Here is a 17,618-nt window from a genome sequence, read left to right as displayed (position 1 = left end):
TTTGGTACGGTAACAGCTTTGAACCATCTATCATCCGGGTTCGAATCCCAGAAGAAGAAAAAAATTTGGGGGGATGAAGGGTGACTTTTATTATTTTTTTATGGGAAAATAGGGGGGAGTTTGGTTGAGCACCCACCAGTTTTAATTTTAGTTTTTTAAAAAATTCAAAAACTTGGAAAAGGCAATTTAAAAAGTTTTCATTAGTTCAGTAGTTATCGAATTCTTAATCTACAGACAAAATAACTCTCCATACTTTATACAAGGTTTTAGAAATAATCATATGTAATTCTTGGTGGAATTGAACAGAAAACCTTTCTTACACATGATGGTGCAATAACCCTTAGAACATAGGTGTAAAGCAATTTTATATTAAAATTTAGTTAATAATATTACAAATAAAGTAAGTTTACCTAGAACAAATCTCCTCTAATCTTTTTTTACACATTATATCCACCCTCCTTTTAAAAATTTTTTTCAACTTGAGAGGAAAATAACTAAATATAAATGAGAGGAAACAAAAATTATTGTCCATTGTCCCAATGTCCATAGCAGAATAAAAACTTTAATCACTTTCAATTCTTGGTGGAATTGAACCAAGAACCTTTCCAACACACGACTGCCACACTAACCCCTAGACCAAAGGTGACAGAAATTTTGAAGAAAAATTTAGGTCTAAATATCACAATTTAATAAATTATTGGGAGCTAAATTTCATAGGTATAACTCTTTTGTACATACTTTTAAAACCTGTTTTAATATGTAATGAGTTAATGGTTAAAGGATACTAGTGGCTGCGCCCCTAAAACCTCTAGGAATACTTAAGGGAAGCAAAAATAATTTATTTTGAGGGTCATCTTTTTTTGGGAGGGAAAAGATACATTTCCCCAAAAAAATTATAAACTTTCCCTGGATCAATAAGAAGCTTCACATTACCACTTTATATAATAGAATATGTGGATATATTAAAAAAAAAGAAAATTTGTTAATAAAATTATGGACCTCATTTATTGGCCAGTTCATTTATATATTCCATAAGAGGGGAGAGATGGATTAAAGGGGGTGTATGGGGGTTATTGTTATTTTAGCCAGCTGAGATTATTTCTTTATCAGAGTACATGAAAATATGGACAACATCAAAGTAATAATATATCGATTCATGTATTGCTTATAAATTCAGAAATTGTATAACATAATGATAAAGATAAAGAAACATTTTTTTTATAATAATTGCAGTTTCGAAAATAAAATAGATTTTAGTAAGCATCTTTGTAAAATAAACAAAATCGGATAATATATGATAATCATTTAACTATTTCAATCTATCGAGTACATAAAGATTATGTAGATTTTTTTGCATATTATACAGGACAATTTATTGCATTTTACAGACCTTTTTTTAACCAACTTTAAAAAGTAAAATACATCGCTGTTTAAATTTTTTTTGTTAGAAAACATATTAGGATAATTTGTGTTCAAAATAAACACACACACACACCCTCCCCCCTCCCCAAATCTTAATTTAATTATTTTCTTTAATTTAAAAATACTATGAAAAATGAAATATGTATAAATCTTTTTTTTGCATAACTTTTTCAGTGTCTCTCATCAACCACAAAGTATTAAATACATTTAAAATATCTAAGTAGGAGAAGCTTAATTATATAGAACAAGTATTGCGTACCTAAACGGAAAAATAATAGAGAAGCTACTATATAACTTGAGTATCACAAAAATTGATTGCCCCCTGTGAGGTTTGAACTCACGGTCCCTAGTTTACAAGACGAGTGCTCTACCATTGAGCTAAATAGGCCACTTGTACAAGAAAAAAAATTTAAGATAATACAAATTCATAGTGAATATTAAGTAAATTCTGAAAAATTTGTATCTTTCAAAAACAATAAAATTAGGCAAACGTCAGTAGGGCAGTTACCCTATAAATAGTATTCAATAATATTCATAAGTATCAACGTTCAAAAACGTATTGCTCCTGGTGAAATTCGAACTTATAACCCCGGCATAACAGTGTAGAAGAACCGTGCGCTAACTGATTGCGCTACTGGAGCTCTTACATTACAGGTTCAAACTTTTTGTAGTTGTTCGAGATGGTAGTTTCTATGTTGTAATTTTAAAAAAAACTTAAGATAAAATTTTTATAAAAGAATATAAAAAAATTTAAAAGTATAACATTTAAAAAAATTATTTTTAGGCGATGGAAATGTCTGACCCCCACCCCAAAATTAGCTCAAAACCATCCAATGTCAATATATATATAACTAGCGGCTACGCCCCTAGAGGCCTCTAGGGGGCACTTGAGGAAGAGAGAGAGTCAAATTTAATAACCCAATTTCTTATTTTAAATTTTAAAGAAAAGTAAAAAAAAAATTTTTTTTGGGGGGGGGAATTGTTTTTTTTTAGGGGGGGGGGGAGCCTCCCCCCTCATTTTTAATTTTAGTTTAAAAAATTTAAAATTTTTTTTCTTTTTTTGAGGGGGGGGATTTTTAATTTTTTGGGGGGGTTGGGGGTGTCCCACCCCCAAAAAAATAGTTATAAACCTTCCCAGGACCTATGAGCAGCTACCCTGTTAAGGAGAACCCGATCGGTTCAGCGGTTAGAGAGATCCTTCGGTACAGACACACAGATACACAGATACACAGACACACAGACATCCTGTTACTTTAGTAAAAGGATTCCTGAGAAGGACAACATTGTCAGTTCAGTGGTTGCTGAGATCTTAAGCTTCAGACAGACAAAATTAAATGAAAATTAAGCCCCGCGGCTGAATTGACGGCTGAGGCTTGTACTAATTTAGCACCTGCGGCTGCGGCTTACAATATCTCAGCCGCGCGGCTGTGTCAAAGCTGCGGCTGAATTTAAAAAATTAAGCTGCGGCTGAGGCTACGGCTTACAAATATCAAGCCGCGCGGCTGCGGCTGCGGCATAATCATAACTTTGCAGCTGCGGCTGATGCTTTCTTGAAGCCGCGCGGCTGAGTGCGGCTGCGGCTTCAAATTATTAACAGCCGCGCGGCTGAGTGTGGCTGAGGCTTCCCCAACTATAAGCCGCGCGGCTGATTGCGGCTGAGGCTTAGAGGGGCGTTGGCTGAATGAGGCTTAGTGCGGCTGAGGCTTAATGTGGCTGAATTGGAGTTTTGTGGCTGAGGCTTACAGTGGCTGAGGCTTACAGTGGCTGAATGCGGCTGAGGCTTACAGTGGCTTATGTTTTCTTTAAGCCGCGCGGCTGCGACTAAGGCTGAGGCTTATTGGGTGGCTGAGGAAGCCGCGCGGCTGATTTTGAGGCTTCTCGTAAGCCGCGCGGCTGATGGTGGCTGAGGCTGAGGCTGCGGCTGCGGCTTCCGAACCCTGATATTAACCTCTTGAGCGCTGATAAACCCCTCCCTAATTTTTTTTTTTAAATATATCCTCTTGAGAAGGAATCTAAAGGAATAAGACAATGGCCGATAAATTGATGTACATCCCCAATAAACGAAATTACCCCTTCTGTAGATTAAAATCAGTGGTTGAAACGTTTGAACAATCAACCAATGAGCCAACCAATCAAAATTCACTATATTTCCTAAAGCTGTTAAGCCAACGAATAAGAAAACGTTATTGTAATTTTTTGGGGATTAGTGTAATAAACAGACCATTGTCCCTTCTTTTTTGCCCAATAGGGGAAAAACTAACCCCCTTATAAGCGAAGCTTTTCTATAACTAGGGTCAGTCCGTCCGTCCGTCCGTAACGGATAGCTTTTTTCGTTAATTTAGGCATGTTAGTATTGTTCTATCGATTTCAAATTCTGCATGGTGATTCCTTTAGTAGTTAGGTACGATTTCGAAAGCATAGCATAAAATTTGACTGTATATATAAATGTATATAGTATTCATTTAATTCATTTATTATTTTGTTGTTTTTTTTTCTATGTATGTACACCCAAGAATAATAAATCTAATCTAAAAAAATCTAATCTAATCTTTACTAAAATGTCCGTACGTTCATTTTAAACATGTTGATTTTTTTTACTTTTTTAACAACTAATATTTTTGTGATCTAATCATCCGATAGATCTGATTTTTGGTATATTGATTCCTGGGACAACAAGGTATAATGTTACAAGCGAAGCAACTTATAATCAAGTCCTAAAAATGTAAGTATGTCCATAACATTATCCTGTATAAAGCAGTTTTTCAAAAAATTTACTTACAATTTTGCTTCGACTCTTATACATTTATATTCTGATTATTCAGTTCTGACACTATATAAGTGTTAATGTCCGCTTGTCCTACCGTTTCAGTGCTTCGCAATTATTGATGTTAACATCCTTGTTTATTTATTTCTAATCACCACTTACCGGCGGATAAACAATTGAAATTGTATGAGTTTCCTCGGATCTGCCAATCCTGTTCTGGACGACGCACTTGAGTACGCTGCCATGCATGGTCTTGTTCAGGTTGGACAGGATCAAGGTACGGCTGTGCTCATTCTCCACCTCTCTGTTGTTTATCAACCATCTAGATAAGAAATTCATTGATGATAAACAAAATTATCCCTTCTGTATAAAAAGGTCCGGCTAGGCTCACTCTCCACCTCTCTGTTGTTTATCAACCATCTAGATATGAAATATATTGATGATAAACAAAATTATTCCTTCTTTATAAAAAGGTTCGGCAGTGCTAACTATCTATGTTGTTTATAAACCATCTATATATTAAATGCATTAATGATAAACAAAATTATCCCTTCTTTATAAAAAGGTCCGGCAGTGCTAACTATCTATGTTGTTTATCAACCATCTAGATAGGAAATACATTGATGATAAACAAAATTATCCCTTCTGTGTTCGCTCTCCACCTCTCTGTTGTTTATCAACTATCTAGATATGAAATAGGGATAGGAAAATGGACGATAATAGTTATTTTGAAAGTAATTAGATGAAAAATTTGAAACAAGTGTATTTTCCATAACATTTCTTCTCCCCCTTTAATATTGTAAAATGCTTCAAATCGGGTTTTGAAAAAAAAACATCAAACCATAAAAGTTAAAATGAATCAAACTTTTTAGTACCTGTAACTAACTTGGGCTGGATTAGCGTCTGCAGAACATTTAAAAGTGGCATTTTCTCCTTCCTAAGCAAAAACAAAATAAATTCTTTAAACATTACATGTCTTAAAGTCAAGTTTTAAAAAATCTATGTTATGATATATCAGGTACGCCCCTAGAGGCCTCTAGTAACACTTAACTTGTTGATCCTCCATTTGAAGATGATTAAAGTCCATCCACAGATTATGACGTCAAACGAAAGAATAGCCAATAAGAGGCCAGTATACACTGTAATTGACCAATGGTAAAATCTATGATGGCCCCTCATTGGTCATTCTATCTTCCTCCATTTGAATGTGACGTAACTTCTTTAGATTTGTAGAATACAAGAGTTATAGAGTAACTACACTATTTAAGGATACTACTTACTTTTAGATTATATGGTTGATAATGCTGGGTAACATTAGGTAGATATTCGACAAATAATAGAAGTTCCTTTTTGACTTACAGAATACATGAGTTATAGAGTAACTACGCTATAAAAGGACATTACATGCCTTGAAAATTATATGGTTGATAATGAAGGGTAACATAAGGAGTTCTTTTTGGAACTTACATAATACAAAGTTATAGAATAACTATGCTATAAAAGGAAACTATTTACCTTTAGATTATATGGTTGATAATGAAGGGTAACATAAGGAGGATATTTAATTAACAATGAAAGTTCCTTTTAGACTTACATAATACATGATTTAAGAGTAACTACTCTATAAAAGGACACTACATACCTTGAAAATTATATGGTTGATAATGATGGACAACTTTAGGAGTATATTCAAATACAATGGAATTTCCTTTTAGACTTAAATAACACACGAGTTATAGAGTAACTACGCTATAAAAGGATACTACGTACCTTTAGATTATATGGTTGGTAATGAAGGGTAACATAAGGAGAATATTATCAAAACTAATGGAAGTTCTATTTAGACTTACATAATACATGAATTATAGAGTAACTACGCTATAAAAGTACACTACATACCTTCAGATTATATGGTTGATAATGAAGGGTAACATAAGGAGGATATTCGACAAATAGCTCTATGGAAGTTCTCTTTGGGACACTCTCTGCTATATTTTGGGCCTCGCAGGTGATATTTCTGTTTTTGTTTATATTTATATATTTAACCAAATTCATAATTTTTTTTCATTTTATGTATTTTTTCTTATAAATTATTACATTAAAGAGTAAGAAGTAATAAGGTTGATAAGACTATTCAACTAGAAGTAGACAACAAGTCGACGGTTATATAAGTTAAATGAGAACTTGCAATAGCATTTATTCTTCCAAACGTTGACTTTTTATCCATATTTTTATGTCAACTATATGACTTTAATAAAAGTTGCCATAGCTGACATAATATTAATATATTAATTACAAATGTTTATCTATAATACAAAGTAGAACGATGTCTGTCTGTCTGTTTGTTTGTCTGTCTGTTTGTTTGTAGCGAAGGATCTTGCTAACCGCTGAACCGATCGGGTTCTCCTTTACAGGGTAGCTTCTCATAGGTCCCGGGAAGGTTTATAACTATTTTCTTGGGGGTGGGACACCCCTAACCCCCTCAAAAAAATAAAGCCCCTAGAGGCTAGGGGCAAAGCCGCTAGTTATTTAAATACTATGATTTATTTTTGTAATAACTATCAAACGTTTTACTGAAGTCAAGCTGTATAAAATAACACAAAATTTCTAACTTAAATTTATTGTATCTTTTTAAGAGTGAAGCTACTTTGTTTGTACGAATCTTTATCAATCCTACATTCTATCTACTGCCCGTCTTAAATTAGAAAAGTTAGTATATCAGCTTGAGCTAAAGATTTTATTGATCTATAAGCAATTATTCTATATTTTTCGTTGTCAACTTATGCTTTGTGGAGATAATTTTCACCTTATTTTAAAGATTCCATGGTCAATGCGAATATTCCTCATAATTTACTATGTCTGTCCATCCGTTGGGCAGTACTTTTTTATATTCGTTTCTTGTGGAGTTTGTCATTCTTGTTATTTCTTTCTTTATAGAAAAATTATTTTGTTTGGTAAAAAAAACGCAATTGTATATTATAAGATTATACAATATGCTTATTAATATATTGTATTTATTCTTTTTATAATTCTTCATGTTATTATCAGAAAGAGACTAAAGTCGTTCGTAATGTCATTATTTAAGTAGCGTTTAATGATACTGTTGAAATGTTTATAAATCGCAGCCAAATTATAATATTATAAAAATACTGACTTTCAACTTTTTTAGTTTTACCAAAATTTTTTTTTTTACTATTTATCTAAGTTTTAGCACAATCATTCCCTGGACAACAAAGTAAAAAATTTCAGGCGAAGCATCTCTTAATCTATAATACAAAGTAGAACGATGTCTGTCTGTTTGTTTGTCTGTCTGTCTGTTTCTTTGTAGCGAAGGATCTCGCTAACCGCTGAACTGATCGGGTTCTCCTTTACAGGGTAGCTTCTCATAGGTCCCGGGAAGATTTATAACTATTTTCTTGGGGAGTGGGACACCCCCAACCCCCCCAAAAAATTAATAATACCCCCCAAAAAAATTTTTTTTCTTTTTAAAACTAAAATTAAAATAGTGGGGTGGACTACCCACCACCTACCCCCCCCCCCCGCCAAATTAAAAAAAAAAAATTAAAATCTAAAACACGAATAATTAGTTTGATCAAACCTCTTGGGACAAAGCCGCTAGTTTCTTAAACAGTATACTACATTTAGCCAATTTTTTAATACAATTTTGAACTTATTGAGTTATGACACAATTGTTAATATTCGTTTTTATACGGTTTGATTATAGAGCTTCGCTTTTTTATGGATGTAGTCATCCTTGTTTTGATGTTATTAAATCCAATTTTATTTGATTAAATATATTTCCTATGATTATCCGATCTCTCCATCTGTTTTCTGAGCATGGATATTGTGTTCTTCCGTTTTCCATCTGGTAGGTCTTCTAAATAACAAGGATAACAATATTAATATGTTTTCCATCTGGTAGGTCTTCTAAATAACAAGGATAATAATATTAATATGTTTTCCATCTGGTAGGTCTTCTAAATAACAAGGATAACAATATTGATATGTTTTCCATCTGGTAGGTCTTCTAAATAACAAGGATAATAATATTAATATGTTTTCCATCTGGTAGGTCTTCTAGATAACAAGGATAATAATATTAATATGTTTTCCATCTGGTAGGTCTTCTAGATAACAAGGATAACAATATTAATATGTTTTCCATCTGGTAGGTCTTCTAGATAACAAGGATAACAATATTAATATGTTTTCCATCTGGTAGGTCTTCTAAATAACAAAGATAACAATACTAATATGTTTTCCATCTGGTAGGTCTTCTAAATAACAAGGATAACAATATTAATATGTTTTCCATCTGGTAGGTCTTCTAAATAACAAGGATAACAATACTAATATGTTTTCCATCTGGTAGGTCTTCTAAATAACAAGGATAACAATATTAATATGTTTTCCATCTGGTAGATCTTCTAAATAACAAGGATAACAATATTAATATGTTTTCCATCTGGTAGGTCTTCTAGATAATAAGGATAACAATATTAATATGTTTTCCATCTGGTAGGTCTTCTAAATAACAAGGATAACAATATTAGTAAGTTTTCCATCTGGTAGGTCTTCTAGATAACAAGGATAACAATATTAATATGTTTTCCATCTGGTAGGTCTTCTAAATAACAAAGATAACAATACTAATATGTTTTCCATCTGGTAGGTCTTCTAAATAACAAGGATAACAATATTAATATGTTTTCCATCTGGTAGGTCTTCTAAATAACAAGGATAACAATACTAATATGTTTTCCATCTGGTAGGTCTTCTAAATAACAAGGATAACAATATTAATATGTTTTCCATCTGGTAGGTCTTCTAAATAACAAGGATAACAATATTAATATGTTTTCCATCTGGTAGGTCTTCTAGATAATAAGGATAACAATATTAATATGTTTTCCATCTGGTAGGTCTTCTAAATAACAAGGATAACAATATTAGTAAGTTTTCCATCTGGTAGGTCTTCTAGATAACAAGGATAACAATATTAATATGTTTTCCATCTGGTAGGTCTTCTAAATAACAAGGATAACAATACTAATATGTTTTCCATCTGGTAGGTCTTCTAAATAACAAGGATAACAATATTAATATGTTTTCCATCTGGTAGGTCTTCTAAATAACAAGGATAACAATACTAATATGTTTTCCATCTGGTAGGTCTTCTAAATAACAAGGATAACAATATTAATATGTTTTCCATCTGGTAGGTCTTCTAAATAACAAGGATAATAATATTAATATGTTTTCCATCTGGTAGGTCTTCTAAATAACAAGGATAATAATATTAATATGTTTTCCATCTGGTAGGTCTTCTAAATAACAAGGATAACAATATTAATATGTTTTCCATCTGGTAGGTCTCTTAAAATTGTGTTTTCTATCATGAGCAATGGAAATCTTTCAAAAGTTTCATTGTACATAAAATGTCATTTTGAAATGCCTAGAACTTTTTTGTTATTGAAGCTGAAGGCTTTAAATTTGGGGTATTGGGTCTGCTTGTGGCAGTCTTTCAGCAGTTAAAGCGTGGTATTACTTGCAGGCTTCCTTTATTAAGTTTTCCATCTGGTAGGTCTTCTAAATAACAAGGATAACAATATTAATATGTAGCATACCAACAAGAAAGTAAGTGTTATCATCAAAGTAACAGGATCCGTCTCTTTCTCTCTCTGTGTCAAAGACTCTCGCTAACTGCTTAGCTTAACCAATATGGTTCTCCTTTCCAATGTATTTTCTCATTAGTCCTGGGAAGGTTAATAATCATTTTGGGGGAAGGTAAAAGACAACCCCCCCCCCCCCCCCCGATAAATAGCAAATAGCAAAAAATATGGAGGTCGAATTCAATTACCCCACTCCCGCCTAAATCACCCTCTATGGGCGTAGCCACTAGTATTATATAATATGGCAATATATACTCCCCTAGAGGCCTCTAGGAACACTGGGGGAGGGGGGGGAGTCGACCCTCCACTTTACATTTTAGTTTTCTTTTCTACGGGAGATTTCACTTGGTACCCTCCCCAAAAATGTTTAAAATTTTGCCCTAGAACTATTACAAGCTTCAATGTAAAGGGAACCAAATTGGTCCAGAAGTTTGCGAGATCTGTTGGTACACATACAAAGAAACAAGTAAAGACCATTGGACTGGTTGAGTTCTACATTTTGGGAAGTTTCAATGATAGTTTTAGGCTATTTTCTGTCCTCCATCATATTATGAATACATAGTCGCTAGATGTTAGGGTACATCTACAAATACCTGACTAAAAAATACAAACCAACGCACAAAATAAACTTTAGAAGCGTAGTAAAGCATCTAAAAAAGTTTCTTTATCATTCTTTAAAGTTTTGTAAAAACAAGAATGTAAACGTTGCTAAAGGAGCGAAGCTTTAAAAGACAAAATATATCCTATATTATAAGGTAGTGAGCTTTTTTGTCTGCAGCGAAGTATCTCGCTAACTGCTGAAGCGATATGGTTCTCCTTTTCAGTAAAGCTTCTCATAGGTCCTGGGAAGTAGCTATTTTCACCCCTAAAAAATAATCTCCTATATTTTTTACTTTTCTAATTAAAAGTAGGGGAGGTTATCCCCCCCACCCCCAGTGAGTCCCTAGGTAAAACCTCCCAAGAAGTAAGAATGCATCAAACCTCTCAATGCCCCATATCTTATAAAAATAATTTAAAAATATGCCATGGATTCAAAACCTCTTTTTGGATTAATAAAAATATATATTAATTTTTTACAGTGTGCGATGAAATGAATATAAAGAAACTCTTTCTTTTGCCTCTTTTTGATTAGGTATATCTATCGGAGATTAAGGAATAAGTAAACTTAAAATTTAGGAAATCAAAGTACAATAATGATTATCTATTGCATCGTATTATAGACAGCTTTCCGCAGATATCAAAATGAAAAATTACTAAAGATAAAAGCCAGTTTTGTTGGCCCCGAGGGGACAAGGTATTTTTTGTTGATTTCATATTCAGAGAAAACCTAATCCACTAACATTATTAGGGCAAATATCATTCTTATACACCAGATCAAAGCTAAACGTTTCTATTGCTAAAATATGTTTTTACATAATCCTTTTTGCCTGGGTATATCTAGGAACTTTTTCCCCCTTTGTTAAATTTTGTGAGTTAAGGTGTAATAATCAGACAGGCGGAAACTGAGAAACTTTTTTCTATCATATTCTTCTTTCTTTCTTTTATTCGTAGACTTAAGTTTTAATCAGGGCTCGGCAGCTGCGCGTCAGGCGTGACAAAGCCTTAAATTTTAATAAGTTTTTATGCTTTTGAAAAGAGGGATTCCTATATTTGGGTCAGGTTAAGAATTCCAGCTTATTTTAAAACTGTAAAATGTCGATTACCCTGAGGCTTACAGGCGGCTGACGCACCGCTGCCGAGCCTTGATTTTGATAGAGGCGAAGCATTTCCAGGAGGATTTTTGTCTGTCAATAATTGTACTGTCATTTACTAACCAAGGTTTAGAGCTTGTTTAAAAAAATTTGATAGTTATTTCTCCTTCGATCACAATCAGACAAAAATGATTAATATTCATAGAGAGGATAATTTTGTTTATTATCATTGGAGATGTACGTACATTAATTTATCTCTCTTTGACTTATCCCCTAAGATCATCAAATGTTTTGTTTAGTTAAAGCTGCTTGAAATAGGAAATGTTATCGCTAAATACATGGGTAAATCTTTTCAATAAAGATTTCTATGATTCTAACAATTCAAATGTTTTCTAGGTTTGGTTAAAGAATCTTTTTATTGATATAATAAAGACTAATTTTTAAAAAATTGTCATTTGGACACATCAAAACTTATATTTCTTATATTAAGTAAAAAAGAAACACAAAAATACAGATAACCTATCATAAAGTAGTAAGGTTTTTTAGCTAAATCTTAAGATTTTAAATAAAAACTGAACAAATTGAGTTTTCCATTTAAGGAAAGCTTCACAGAAATTTTGGGATGTCCCAAGGGTATTTTAGTTTTTAATCTTGGGATGGCTTAATGCTATGTTTCTGTCTTTCCCCAAACTATGAATAAAGGGCTCCTAGATATATATTTAAAGTGCCCAAATATATGGGACACTTTAACGGGTTTCTTATTAACAATTTAGGTTTTTTAAGTAGATTTTTAAATTCATTTTCCTCGGGGCGATATCTCTTAAGGAAAATTTAATGAAACCTCACTGGTTTCAGCGGTTAAAGCGAGATATTTATAACACACACTCCAATAGACAGGCAGACAATAACCCTGTTCCTTTTAATAAGGCTTCCTTACATATTACGTATTCTTACGCAGAGTTTCTGTTTCTGATAATTATGTTATGTACGCATTGTTAGCCACCTCTAGTCTAATTGGAATGTCTGGTTGTTCCCAAAGTAAATCAGGAAGGAAGAGAACAATGGGCTATTACACTAGTCCCCAAAGTTTTAAAATAACGTTTTATTTTTGGTTGATTTAATAACATTAGGAACTTTTATTGAATTTTGATTGATTGGTTCTTTAAGTTGTATGTCCAAACGTTTCAACCACTTATTGTAATCTACAGAAGGGGTAATTTTGTTTATTATCATTGGAGGTATATATCAATTTATTCCATTCGATCGCTGACAGAATATGCATATGAATATGAAACTGAACTCTATGCTATTTTAATTCAGTCTTTAGCCATTGGAAACTTTTTTCATCTAATTCTATACACAAGGTTTAGTTTTCTAAGATTTCAACAATTGGCGGTTTTTTTTCAAAGTGCCTAGCCGAGCATGCAAAGATCCCACCTCCTCATTTTTAGATAGATTGAAGCTAAAGTGACGGTGTTTTTTTCGTGTGTTTGTGTTTGAACTGGGGTTAGGCATGAATTAGAAAAAACTTAAACCTCCCTCCTTATTTTAGATTTGGTTTTGAAAAGTTTTGTTTATATTGAACTTAAACATTTCACTTCAAAAAAACGACTTGATTTTTTCTTTGTTTGTTTTTTTATATGAGTAATAGAGTATGACACAATAATTTAAACTATCCTAGTATTCCTAAGTCACAAGAATACCATGCAACATGATGATGACTAGACTATCCTAGTATCCCTGGGTCACAAGAATACCATGCAACATGATGATGACTAGACTATCCTAGTATCCCTGGGACACAAGAATACCATGCAACATGATGATGACTAGACTATCCTAGTATCCCTGGGTCACAAGAATACCATGCAACATGATGATGACTAGACTATCCTAGTATCCCTGGGTCACAAGAATACCATGCAACATGATGATGACTAGACTATCCTAGTATCCCTGGGACACAAGAATACCATGCAACATGATGATGACTAAACTATCCTAGTATCCCTGGGACACAAGAATACCATGCAACATGATGATGACTAGACTATCCTAGTATCCCTGGGACACAAGAATACCATGCAACATGATAATGACTAGACTATCCTAGTATCCCTGGGACACAAGAATACCATGCAACATGATGATGACTAGACTATCCTAGTATCCCTGGGACACAAGAATACCATGCAACATGATGATGACTAGACTATCCTAGTATCCCTGGGTCACAAGAATACCATGCAACATGATGATGACTAGACTATCCTAGTATTCCTGGGTCACAAGAATACCATGCAACATGATGATGACTAAACTATCCTAGTATCCCTGAACACAAGAATACCATGCAACATGATGATGACTAGACTATCCTAGTATCCCTGGGTCACAAGAATACCATGCAACATGATGATGACTAGACTATCCTAGTATCCCTGGGTCACAAGAATACCATGCAACCATGATGATGACTAGACTATCCTAGTATCCCTGGGACACAAGAATACCATGCAACATGATGATGACTAGACTATCCTAGTATCCCTGGGTCACAAGAATACCATGCAACATGATGATGACTAGACTATCCTAGTATCCCTGGGTCACAAGAATACCATGCAACATGATGATGACTAGACTATCCTAGTATCCCTGGGTCACAAGAATACCATGCAACCATGATGATGACTAGACTATCCTAGTATCCCTGGGACACAAGAATACCATGCAACATGATGATGACTAGACTATCCTAGTATCCCTGGGACACAAGAATACCATGCAACATGATGATGACCAGACTATCCTAGTATCCCTGGGTCACAAGAATACCATGCAACATGATGATGACTAGACTATCCTAGTATCCCTGGGTCACAAGAATACCATGCAACCATGATGATGACTAGACTATCCTAGTATCCCTGGGACACAAGAATACCATGCAACCATGATGATGACTAGACTATCCTAGTATCCCTGGGACAAAAGAATACCATGCAACATGATGATGACTAGACTATCCTAGTATCCCTGGGACAAAAGAATACCATGCAACATGATGATGACTAGACTATCCTAGTATCCCTGGGACAAAAGAATACCATGCAACATGATGATGACTAGACTATCCTAGTATCCCTGGGACACAAGAATACCATGCAACCATGATGATGACTAGACTATCCTAGTATCCCTGGGACACAAAAAATCCATGCAACATGATGATGACTAGACGAACATTGCAGAAAATATTATAAAATATACATTTTACCTTACATAGATTATTATCTTATTATATAAGTAGCCAGGTTTGTTTGTCTAGAGCTTAAGATCTAAGACAACACTGTTTCGAATTGGTTGTACTCTCAGTAGGGATGAATCAACTAGTATATCATATTCTATAAATTGCATTGTCCGAATTTATTACGGTGTGTCACATAAAAAAGTACTTAACCTCAAAGAATTCGAGATTCTTCCTATTCTAGTTCATAATTTTAATAGATTGAAACTATTTGTTGAAAAGTTAAAATACTACTAGTTTGGAACCCACAAAATAAATTGAAAAAAGGTATATAAAGTTTTTCAGTCAAAGAATAAGATAACGCAGTTATAAAACTTTAGGTATAAAATGTGTAAACTTAGTGGGGGGGAGCTGATGTAGGGATGTTTTTAACACTAGTACCCAAAGTTTTATAATCTGGATATCTTAGAAAGGGGTGATTCTATTCTTCATCATTTTTTATGTATATCAATTTATCCATTATCTTATCCTTTAAGATCCCTGAAACTTACCAACAATAGATTCGACTCCAGCTCTGATGGGAACATTGTCATTGTCCAACCAGGTTATCTCCGCGGCTGGCTTCCCACCCTAATAGAAAAAAATATTTGTTTATCGCATCGTATTATAAACAGCTTTCCGGAGATATAAAAATGAAACATTATAAGATTAAGACCAGAGGCCGAAATCCCTGGCTAACAAACTGGTATTAAGATAATGAATTTTCATTTAAGTATTATTATCTTATTTTTCATACATAGTAATTTTTACAAAATTGCAAATTGGATTATGTAACGAATGGATATTCCTTCCATGTATGCTAGCTGAGATTTATAAAATTTTATGTGATAAAATTGAATCAAGAAGAAAATACGAAGAAAGCTATTTATTTTTAACTTTAAACCCTAACTTCTCACACTAATAGAGCCAGCAAATTTTAGCCTAAAAACGATCTGACATAGCCAAGATCTTAAGCACACAAGAATAGCACAGCTAGAGAAAATGCGTTAATAATTAAACTTTTCTTTCTTGATTACCTTTACCACGTTAGGGTGAATTTCTACTTCGATTTAAAGTGATCATCTAGAGAACCAGAGCATCATCCACTTGTAATAGGATGCAATACTCTAACACCCAAGGATATTAAGTTAAGTAACATTCAACAGACAACAAAGCCTTTGATTGCACAGCTTTTGTCTGGAAGACCTAACTATGCATGGTAGTGAATTGCGCCTGTTTATGGCCCAATGCATTCCCCCTACTTTTGCTTTTATTGACACATACCAGACAGATCAGCAGTAGGTACCATTTTTAACGTATCAAATATGACGCGGTGTTGACCAGACTCAAACCCGACACCTCTCGGACAGTTGGCAAGCACGCTATAATATAAGCTAATGCCGAGGGTATTTTTCTTGATACTTCCGACTTGGCCTCTAAAATCTGAGGTGGATTCTTTATAGAAAAATTAGGGTTGCCGCTCACTGGTGAGGCAAAATTGTTTTTTTTTTAAATCCTCCAAGATCCCATAAAAATCTACAAAAAATAAACAAAATCTTATGTTAATAACCATTTTATGATTTTATTTAATTTTGGAGGTTTTTTCACAAAAATAATTTTACCTCATCAACAAACAGCGAACCTAATTTTTTAAAGAATCCACCTCTGGTTAAGTATTAAATGCTAAAAGTTTTACCTTTGAAACACATTCTAATGTGACAATTTTGCCCTCCAATACATGTAACTTCTCTCCATTCAAGATAATGGGAGGATCTAAAATGTAAGGTTATTCTATCAAAATAGAAAAATGTATAAATCTTACATTTTATGCTAGAAGATTTATAAAGATAGATCAATGGCTCAAAAATTATTCTTCCCCTCTTTTATTAATTTAATAACTATCGATTTCAAACATAATATGATGATTACTATAACAGTAAGGTACAGTTTTAAAAGCATAGACACTGTATAATCATTACCATAAAATCCAATACTCTATATTAATTATTAAGTCTTAAAATGTCATTATGTCCTTATTAAGCATCTTGTATTTTGGGGACAGATTAATACAGAATTTTTTAAACAGTTTCCTCCTATTGGAATTTACCAGGGAAGGAGGGGACATTAGTCCCCATAGTTTTATAATAACGATTTCTAATTCGTTGACTTAAAAAACTTTGGGGACTTTATTGAATTTTAATTGGTTAATTCATTTTTCAAAAGTTTAAACCACTAATTGTAATCTACAAACAGGTATTTTTGTGTATCATCTTTGGAGATGTAAATCAATTTATCAGCATTTGTGTTGGTTTTATTCTTTTTCAACCAATAAAAGTATTTTTACCTGGTGGAACAGTAACAATTAAAGTTGCATATCTGGATCTTATTGGCGCAATTCCTTTTGCCGCTCCAACCTAAATACAATCGATATATCATTACTTGGATGTTGCACTAGATTTTAATGTACAATAAACAGTGATACTTAAAGTTGGCTAAAATAACGTTACCCCCATATCCACCCCTTTACCCCATCCACTCTACGCCCACTGAATGAACAAACTGACCAATAAATGAGGTCCATAATAGCAACTAAAATTGACGACTAATTTTCTTCTGTGAATATATTAAAGTATTCTATATCAATTTTATAAACACAAGATCCAGTTATTGCGAATTTTTCAGTTTTTTTTTACAAATCTAATAATTTCCATTAAATGAGATTAGTTATTTATCGCAACGTATTATAGACTACTTTCCGAATATATTGAAATGAAAAATTA

At 33.3% G+C, this 17,618-nt stretch overlaps 2 protein-coding genes across 5 annotated transcripts in view; one reads left to right on the top strand and one right to left on the bottom strand.

The window, feature by feature from the left end:
* The window catches only part of LOC145332239 (sorting nexin lst-4-like), a 491,682-nt gene that overhangs the window by 315,751 nt on the left and 158,313 nt on the right, over positions 1 to 17,618 (top strand). The window lies entirely within an intron of this gene.
* The window catches only part of LOC145332238 (irregular chiasm C-roughest protein-like), a 39,898-nt gene that overhangs the window by 15,091 nt on the left and 7,189 nt on the right, over positions 1 to 17,618 (bottom strand). The window contains exons 4-10 of the mRNA XM_080177190.1: positions 17,183 to 17,252; positions 16,535 to 16,611; positions 15,351 to 15,429; positions 7,990 to 8,063; positions 6,086 to 6,205; positions 5,062 to 5,123; positions 4,349 to 4,508 (exon numbers count right to left, since the gene is read on the bottom strand). Coding sequence (XP_080033316.1) covers positions 4,349 to 4,508; positions 5,062 to 5,123; positions 6,086 to 6,205; positions 7,990 to 8,063; positions 15,351 to 15,429; positions 16,535 to 16,611; positions 17,183 to 17,252 — 642 coding nt within the window. The remainder of the gene's footprint in view (positions 1 to 4,348; positions 4,509 to 5,061; positions 5,124 to 6,085; positions 6,206 to 7,989; positions 8,064 to 15,350; positions 15,430 to 16,534; positions 16,612 to 17,182; positions 17,253 to 17,618) is intronic.

This window comes from Acartia tonsa, chromosome 11 (genome assembly GCF_053477335.1).
Source record: "Acartia tonsa isolate MP-2025a chromosome 11, ASM5347733v1, whole genome shotgun sequence".
Lineage (NCBI taxonomy): Eukaryota > Metazoa > Arthropoda > Copepoda > Calanoida > Acartiidae > Acartia > Acartia tonsa.
This window is presented reverse-complemented; position numbering and strand designations above follow the sequence as displayed.